At 38.6% G+C, this 9,501-nt stretch overlaps 1 protein-coding gene across 2 annotated transcripts; it reads right to left on the bottom strand.

Annotated features, from left to right (window-relative positions):
• Positions 1-6,189: 6,189 nt before the first annotated feature.
• Positions 6,190-9,159, bottom strand: LOC148864325 (endoglucanase 1-like). 2 transcript variants are annotated; one of them, XM_088981673.1, is made up of 7 exons: positions 8,692-9,159; positions 8,380-8,589; positions 7,910-8,110; positions 7,719-7,811; positions 7,461-7,622; positions 7,273-7,384; positions 6,190-6,915 (listed from the first exon to the last, which is right to left on the bottom strand). In XM_088981673.1, exons 1-7 carry the CDS (start codon positions 8,896-8,898, stop codon positions 6,416-6,418), a joined length of 1,485 nt encoding a protein of 494 aa, XP_088837799.1. In that variant the 5' UTR covers positions 8,899-9,159; the 3' UTR covers positions 6,190-6,415. The 2 variants fall into 2 exon arrangements, with proteins under 2 accessions (XP_088837799.1, XP_088837800.1); XM_088981674.1 differs by lacking the exon at positions 7,910-8,110 and having other exon boundaries at positions 8,692-9,014.
• Between the last annotated feature and the right edge of the window lie 342 nt (positions 9,160-9,501).

Genomic DNA, 9,501 nt, shown 5'->3' with positions numbered 1-9,501 from the left:
TATTGAACGAAAGAACATACAAGTTTATATTATAAAGAAAAAGAAAAAATATAATTATTTTTTTCAATTATTTTCATCATACATATTAATATATACATGTATTTTTTATAAGTAAATATGTTTATAAATATATACATACATATATATATATATATATATATATATATTGGATCAGATTTTGATTTTTAATCGAATTCGATTATCCAAGCTGAAAATCTGACAATAACTAATTATTCAAATAGTCAAGTAGGGGTGTCAATTGGACTGGATTTGGTCTAATCTAATTTAGTCCAATATGAGTCAATTACAAATGGACCAGATCCAATCCAATCCAATCAATACTTCGAACCATTTTTTATCAGTCCAATTTAATTTCTAGACTATCCAATCTATTCAAATTGGTTTCAACTCGAACATTCATTGACACCTGTATTCTTATCTTCTATCAATGGATCAATTATTGGTTCGATTCGACCCAATCCAATTAGGGATGAAAATGGATCGGATCATGACCCAATCCAATCCTGTTTTTGTTCGATTCCCCTTTGCTGGATTATTGGACACCCCCATCTGATTTGAAAAGATATGATCCTATCCAACCTATATATATGTATGTATATATTTATAAACATATTTGCTTATAAAAAGACATGTATATATTAATGTATTTATTCATAAATATGTTTTAATTGCATTGTTTGTAAATTTCTTATAAAAAGACATGTATATATTAATATATATGGTGAAAATAGTTGAAAAATACTTATATTTTTTGTTTTTGTTTATATAAACTTTTATCTTTTTTTAATAATTTATTAAAATTTTCATAATTCGAATAAGATTGGATTAGATTCAAATATCCACCATCCTTAATGGATTTGGACTCGAGCCACCATTTGTGAGATCCAATCGGATCAGATCTCGAATATGCGATATTGGATCGGATTTGAATATACCCTAATTTGCATCCAATCCGATCCGTTTGCATCCCTAAATCCAATCCAATAAATGCTTAGACCATTAAGTCTGAATCAAGGTTCAAAGTTTTGATACCTATTGGTAGGGATGGCAATTTTCCCCATTTCCCAGATCTCCGTGGGGATCCCACCCTGAATGGGGTGGGGATGGGAAAATTTGCATCCCCATTAGTGGGGATGGGGAGAGCACTTCCCGCTCTACGGGGACCCCGACCCCTGCCCCGTGGCATCCCCACTAATATATATTATATATGCATGCATACGTTATATATGTATACATACATCTATATATTAATATTTTTAAAAATATGATTGAATATATTTGAATATCTTCTAATAGGATTATAAATTTTAATTATTTTATTTTTATTTTTTTTAAATAAAATAAAAAAAAATAAAATTATTAACATTATAAAAAATCACGGGAATGGGGATCCCTGTGGGGATGGGGATGGGGATAACCTTGTCCCCATTAGTAGGGACAGGGATGGGGATGGGGGTGGGGATTTTCGCGAGTACGGGATGGGGAGAAGCTCCCCGTCCCTGCCCTGCTCTGTTGCCATTCTTACCTATTGGGCCAGTCAATACTTATCTCCCAATACACCCCTCTAGTGAGTGTTTGGGATCAATACCTCTGAACCAGATTGAAAAAATAAATAAATAAAAAGGAGAAATGAACCTGAATATATTGGCCATATCGATATTTTGAACGTTGGTATAAATTGATACAATTAATTTGTCTTATCAGTCAAAATTGATTTTAGTTTATAAGGGCAACCAAAAACCGGTTCATTGACAAGAAGGGAACTTGATTTAAATGCGTTATTGAATAAAATGTATTGCTGCTCCTATCGCTCAGCTGATCTATGATTTGCCCTAGTTTCTCTAGGCGTTTGTTTTCATATATAATATATAATTTACCCTGAGAAAGCCTTTATGAAATCCTTTATGAAATAAGGACAAGTTCTTCTGTTGCATATAAGGCTTGTCTCCATTTTCTTTGGTATGTCCTGCTACTGACAAATTTTAAGAAGTTATTGCATTTGAAACTAATGGGTCGAATTCTATCGGACTTGTTCATCAGAGAGTTCGGATCTATTATTCACAGAGCGCGCCTCACACCAATCTCTAGCACGACTGAAACATGCCGTGAGGTTGGTGCGAGGCGCGCTGTGTGAGTCGCATATCCGAATTCGTTTAGACAAGACAAGGTTCTTTATGTAAAAAACTTGCTTGACAACACCACAGCTGAGCAATTGAAGGAACTCTTCGATTGGAAGATTTTGGATTCAACAGTTTTGCCGAAAAAAGTGAACTTCAGGTTGGTAGAATTGTTCAATGATTCAACTCAATGCTTTAGAAAAAACGATCTGGAATCAGAACTGTTCTGAACATTGGTTTTTGGGTCAACGGTTTGACCATTTGGTATAAATGGATGGCCTGTTCTGATAAAATAAATTAAAAAATAAAAAAATAATTAAAATTTAATAATGACAAAAAACCATTGAATGGGTCAAACGGTTTGATCGCCCAGGTCAACGAGTCATTGACCAATTCAGTGATTTTTTGTCAGAGACCAAGTTTGGGGTAAAACAGAACTGATTGCTTAGACGTTCCCGAGCCGAATGATTGGTTAGAAAACCATGATTCAACTTAAAATTCAGGATAATTTGTTGTTTAGGATGATCAGTTTCACTTAGTTATGCCATGTTTGTGACATGCATAATGAATCTGGGCTAGAGTATCTCTCTTATGTATTCTTATATACATAATAGAAAGTGAGAACAAGATCTTCAATGATGTTGTACACAAGCGTCCGGGTCTATCTGCTTATGTACTCATTTGGTTTGATCTGAACATTTATATAGATAATATCTTGGATGTTTCTCTTGCAAAACCTCAAAATGAAAAGAATTTTGATCCTTCTCATTATTACAACCCTAGGATTCTTCCAAATTACCTTCCACTGCAGCTGGATATTTCCTTCATATTGTTTCCTTGACATTTAATTTGCATCATTTTGTCCTTATGTGAGCAGTCAGCCATATATGGTCAAGTGTCAATGTCAACAGGGAATCAAATGGTCAATGGTACTACCAGATTGTTGATTGGGTTCTGTAAGTGGTGTTTTGTTCCATTGGTTCCATTACCAGAAAGAAAAACTCCTGAAGCAGCTTCTTAGTTATGTTTCTAATTCTTGCAGACAAAACAAGAGCCAGGTGCACAAGCTCTGCCACCTCCAGATTGGAAGAATGATCAGAGTAGTGGCTTTAGTGGACCTCAAGGATGAGGAGGAAGTGGCAATGGTAATGGAAGTCATGGCTGAAGGCACCAGCCCTGCTAGTGGTATCCAACTAGATAGTTCATGCTATAAGGGAGTCTTGTAGGGTAAGGCGGTCTAAACCTCTGAAGGTGCGATCTAAGCTGAACCAGCTGGTTCCAGGTGCCGATAGACTAGTTCTGGGCTGAGTGACTGACTTAGGAACCGAGCTTCCCCACTGTGTCAGGGGGACTGAGAGTTGAAGGTCAAGCTGAACTGGTTGATCAGGGTAGCCCCTGAGGCTGGAGCAGGTAAGAGAACCTCGGAGGGAGGGAGAAGCAACTGAAGCTTGAGGACTGGGGTTAGGAGTTGTGTTGCCTGGGAATTGAGTGGAGGGTCTGTTCTGGTCTGGGTGGGTCTGGGACTCATATCCAATATCTGGTCCTGCTGCTGTTGCACCTGTAGTTGGATATACAACTAGAGAGGCAAACGTGCGGACTAGGAAAATGAATAGTTCACATATTGAAATTTGTAAGTCTTGGTTCCAAAATTAGGATTGAGCTGTCATTTTAATTTAGATGCTAACTGATAAAGTAATAATTAGTTTCATGAGATAGTTGGTTCTAAATAAATTAACTTATGGGGTTTTCTTCATGCTGGTTGATTTTTTCTTTTATTTTTTGGCCATGGAACATCCGGGGGGGGGGGGGGGGAACCTGTTTGCTATTGCCTCTTTTTATCTAGCCAACCCCATATAGTTGGGACAAGGTTTAGATAATAATTATGTTGATTGTAGCTGAGAAATGTAGCTTCTGAAAACTGAACCATGATTTTAACTCACAAAATGCTGATGTGGCATGGTAACTGTGCAAAACTGGGGAGCCGTCCACCATGTTTCTATAAGAATGCTTTTTTTTTTTTTTTCTGTTTTCTCAAAAGAAAATTAACTATTGGCTAAACACCCCACTTAGGCTATGTTTGGTTTGAAGGAAAATGTAGGGAAACCTTTACAAACCTTATATTGGTTTCCCTGTCTTTCCCTTCCTTTCCCTACCTTTTCCTTCAAACCAAACATAGCCTTAATGATCTTGGAAATTGTGCATTGTATGTCATAGTAAGACCCTTCATTTGGCTGGGGAATTATGTTGCATAAAATTCAATTTGATTTTTCACCTTACAAGGCCAAGGATAGATCCTCCTTCCCAGTCCCCAGGAGCTTGTTCCCTTGAATAGGCCTAACCTCCATTGATCTGCATTGACCTCCAATATCATCTGAGGTGGAGTTATACTCAATATAAATCCTTGTATGTATATATATATATATATATATTTGACTGACCAACTGTTAACCATGTATTGTTTAATTTTGAACCCCCACTCATGCTTGTTTGCAATTTTTCAGTCTCAAGTCTCAACTCGACTAAGCCTTGCCCCAACTACATGGAGATGGGGCCTACTACATGAATCCTCTTCCACCATTCCACTATGTCATATCCATTGTTAAATTATGGGCCGTCAAATCATTTATCACCACTTCAACCCATATCCTTTTTGGCCTGCCTCTATATCCTTGAGACCCTTCAACTTGCAATAGATCTTTCGTCTCATTAGTGCCATATAGATGGTCTTCTCTTGCACACGGCCAAACCAATTTAGTCCACTTTCCCTCGTTTTTATCACCTACTGGAGCCACTCCTACACTCCTACAAATATACTTATTTCTGATCTTATTCTTTCTAGTTTTCTCATTTATCCATATATTGATCAATAATAGCTTCTGTTGTTAATAAGTTATCTGTTCTGGATCAGTGATGGTGTTTCTTCTTAAATTGGATAGGGTCTGTGTCTGTGTCTCAACTCTTTAAAGAGTTAATTCCTGGAACGATCAATTCTCTACAATGGAGTAACTGACCGATAAATTTGGACCAAAGCCTCTTTTTTAATTATATGACATACAGAGTATATTCACCATCTATGGTTTCTTGATATGCTGCTGTGATAACTTGAGAAAATCAGTTATTTGGATCCATTTTCTGAGGTTGGAGAGCTGTAGAAGCTGCTAACCTCTCAACTTAAACGAACTGCGAGGGATCACCCCCAATTTGCTTGTGTATCTCCAGAATTCCTTGAGTTGCATATTGGGAACAACATGCTATAGAATCTTATTCTTGTGATCTAATTAAGAGGGTGAATTAGCACATGACTTTTATTTAGCTCAGAATGTATTGCAATATCAAGAAGCTAGATTTGCTTGATGTCAACTTTAGGCTTAAGACAAAGACTACGAGTATGGTCAGGCACCAAAATGTGGTAACCATTCTTAGCTTGCAACAAAGACAATTTGCTTTGGTTTTGACCGAGAAAATACATGGTTGTAACCTATATGATGTTACAATACTGGAAAAAACCCAGTGCAGTAATTGGAAACTGCATTATTGAACTTCTATGAGTATTGTTCAAGGCCTTCCATCACTCCAGATGACTGTGGAACAAATCATTAGTAGATATGTTAAGTAGAACAACATTTTTTTATGGATTCTAAACTGGTGCCTAATTTTGAGGGTTATGGATGGGAAAATTTGTTGTTGATTCTGATGTAAGCTTCATGAGGCCTTCAGTTGTAGGTATACTTGGCTAAACCTGCTCACATTGGATGTGATTCTACAGTTGTTTATCTTGTCTTTCTTAAACTATGTAAACTAATAGTCCTCTTGGTTGTCTGAAAAAGTGACTTGCACAGATGTGGGACTATTTCCTTTCATCATTCTTTACAGAAAATTCCACTGCTCCAGTTAAATACTAATTAGAAAGAAGACTTGATGTTTTCTCTTGGATGAGGGAAAGAACTTACAGAAGGCAAATAATGTTTTCTCTTTTTGCTACCTGAGCAAGGATGTGGGTTTCTCAATGGGAGATGAAAGCTGAAGGCACTGAAGGAACTCAATTTAGAGCTTTTATGTACTGAAGTCATTTCTATTGGAAGCTCTTCATGAGAGATAGGGAAGCATCTATATCATTAATATGGATGATCAACAGGAGAAAATAACTGTTATGAAATAGAGTAATCAACTCATTTTTTTATATTTAACACATGTCCTTATTTTAGATATTTTATATGGAAATCAGACCTAAGGGCTTCCAATCTCCCCTTGAAAGATAGAAATGTAATTATATTCAGTCAGTTCGCTATTGATGTTGCAGCAGCAAAATATGCAAGAGCACCTACAAATGGAGCATTGATGTAAGTGGCTGGCTCAGACTGCTGATAGTTGTTCCTGTCATCAGCAAAGTTGTCTCTATTATCTGGACCACCCAATATTGCTCCAACAAGGACATTTGGGTTGGACAAATTGGAGTATAAATACTGGAACCCTTCATTGCAGGCAATGCGATTAGGGTGTGTATGTACAGATGGTAGGGATGAGCCCCTATGATGAACGTGCTGTGGATACCTCTCACCAAAACCCACCATGTATGACATCTTTGCTGGGTTCTGTCCCAAAATGTAGTCAACCTGCTTCTTTGCCAGTGAGATGAGGTTTGCAGCCGTTAGAGTTGAAGTCCCACAGGAGACAACTCCACCATTTGAGTTCAGATACTTGGCATATGTCAATAGGAGGAAAGCCATTGAAGTTACATACTGGAGATTGCTCTCACTTCCTTTGTAGAGAAGTCCACCTGTTGAGCATGACATAAGACAATTTACAATTGGGGGGGGTGTTCTTTTTTTTCGGATTTTGAGAGGGGGGAAGGTTGGTTAATGGGATTTTGGATTTTGGTTCCCATTGACCAAGAATCCCATGTTCCTTTTTCAGATTTATGTGAGGATTAGGGAAAGTTTATTTTCTTAGGTATCACTTATTCTCCTACGCGGGTAAATAACTTTCCCACCTAGGGGAAAGTTGCCAACACTTGAATGGGCCCTGTTTGCCAACTAGGTATCACTTTACCCAGGTAAGTAACTTACCGAAAAGCGAACAGGGCCTAGAAACCCCTATTTGGAAGGAAAGAGATGTGCACAGTGTTTCAGCTGACCTGTTGTATACTGGGCCTGAAAACTAGATGTTCCTGGAATCAGGGAGCAGATGTAATTGTCTGAATGTACTTTATATAGTTGAAATTCCTCGATGCTCTTCTCTAAGAAGCCCTGTTGGAGAATCACGAAGTTGCAGAGTATAAGCTTAATCTTGACAGGAACAGGGATTGAGTGAGAGAATATAAACCTTTGAAAGAAGGACTTTGGTTCCAACTCTCTTGTCATCCCAACTGAAGGAGTAGTCATCTTCATCTGCACCAAGAGTGTGGCCATTGGAATGTATGTAAGCCAAGTAGGAACCATTCTGTGAGGCCCTATGAATCCATGATGCACCCCATAGTAGCTCATCCTGATATGAATAACAGGGATTAATTATTATTGCTATCATCATCATTATCTAAAACAAGATCAATGCAGATGAAAAAAGCCCCAGGGTAACCCTTACATGGTATCCAGAGTAAGAGCAGTAGAATGGGCACACCATTGAACCAAGGGAATCACTGTAAGATCCTCTGTACCGGTCTGCAAAATCAAATACCTGCAAGATCACAATTATTTTGCTTAAACTAATTGGCAGAAGCGGAAACTGACAACCACTTTAAAAACGTATTCAGTCATCAGTGTGGAATTATTTACTTTCATGGCAGTCTGAAGTAAATGGGCAGAGTATGAAGGATCAGAGTCCTTGAAAACAATTGAAGCAGCGGCCAATGCAGCAGCAGTCTCTGCTGCAACATCAGACCCTGGGTTGTTAGTAGACACCTTGTATACATTACGAGGTGTATCCATGTCTTCAGGCCTCTCCCAGCAACGATGATCCATGTTGGGGTCTGCTACCTGTATTGTCCCAAGTCAGAGCTATTAAAAATACATGAAAAAGAAAACACATGTTAAGTTGCTAAAGTTATATATGGATGCTCCTGTTAAATTCATTTTTTGTTTGCTATTGATTCTTGTTCTGTATAGGCAAAGAGTTGCTGGTGCAACGCTACAGTCATGGGCTAAAGCCTGCTCAGTAGCTGATGCCTGATGGGTATTTGAGACTGGTCAAGGTTTTGTTTTATCATTCATTCTTGACGTTAACATTCGTGGGTTGCTTTGCTTACTTGAACATATAATGTGTCAGGGGTGGCCGTGGAAGCTTTTAGCAAATAATCTGTGCCCCAGCGGATAGAAGCTTTAGCATGCTCCATCTGGTCCTGCATTGAGCTACCAAACTCAATAACGCTCCATGACAACATTGTCATGCTGAAAGCCATGGGCAGACCAAACTTGACATTATCCCCTGCATCATAGTATCCACCCACTAGATCCACCTGAAACCCACCGCATCCAAGGAAAACCTTGGTCGTGTCAAGTAACTGTTTAAGTTGATACGACTTAAAAATTGGGAACAAATGGGCAATAAGAACTCATACATGATAAGAGGAGCCATCAGACAATCCGGAATCGCCCCTCCATGTGAGGTGCTGGTTGGATGGTAGTTTCCCTGATCGTTGTCCCTCGAAGAAGAGGATGGATTTCTCAAGGGCGTTATAGTAATCACGGGAATCCAAGGCAGAACAACACAGACTGAAGGCCAACCACACAAACTGCACTGATTCAACTCTTATTGTAGAACCCATTTTTCCCCTGCACGTTCTCCTAAAAATTTAAACTACTTTTCTAGTAGTGTCACGGTTTCTATAACTACTACAAAGGGAGGGGAGCTTGAGAGGTGGTGGTGGTGGTGGGGCTGATATTGTTGTAGGTGGGGAATGCAATTTATAGAAGTGGAGGAGGGCGAGCAGCAGAAGTTAGGGAGACGGTTGGCAGTTAGAATCGAGGAGAGAGAGAGAGAGAGAGAGAGAGAGAGAGAGAGAGAGGAAAATATGCATGGTGGTCACGGGATCAACTGCGCTAAACCGGACCACTTATTGTGGCTGTGGGGACAAGAAGCAAACACTAAGGCAACGGTAAAAAAATTAATCAAGCAAAGTCAAGACGCAGACAGCAGACAAGTGATGACGTTGAACCCCATTTTCCTGACTGTGCTCCAAGTCTCGTGACGTTTCTTCAAAATATTCTGTAATAGATTGAAATTGAGAGACATTAATTCTCATCCCACAACATTTGCATCGATGGTCTACCATTCTCTAAGCTCTCTGGACACGTGAAACTCATCTCAATAGGGGGCTCAAATTAACTAGCCAAACCATGTAAATAGATTATTGGATGTCAAATAACCT

This window comes from Nelumbo lutea, chromosome 3 (genome assembly GCF_056320005.1).
Source record: "Nelumbo lutea isolate HS-2025 chromosome 3, American lotus-T2T, whole genome shotgun sequence".
In the NCBI taxonomy this organism is placed as follows: domain Eukaryota; kingdom Viridiplantae; phylum Streptophyta; class Magnoliopsida; order Proteales; family Nelumbonaceae; genus Nelumbo; species Nelumbo lutea.
Note: the sequence above shows the minus strand (reverse complement) of the source record. Positions and strands in the feature narration are given on the sequence as shown.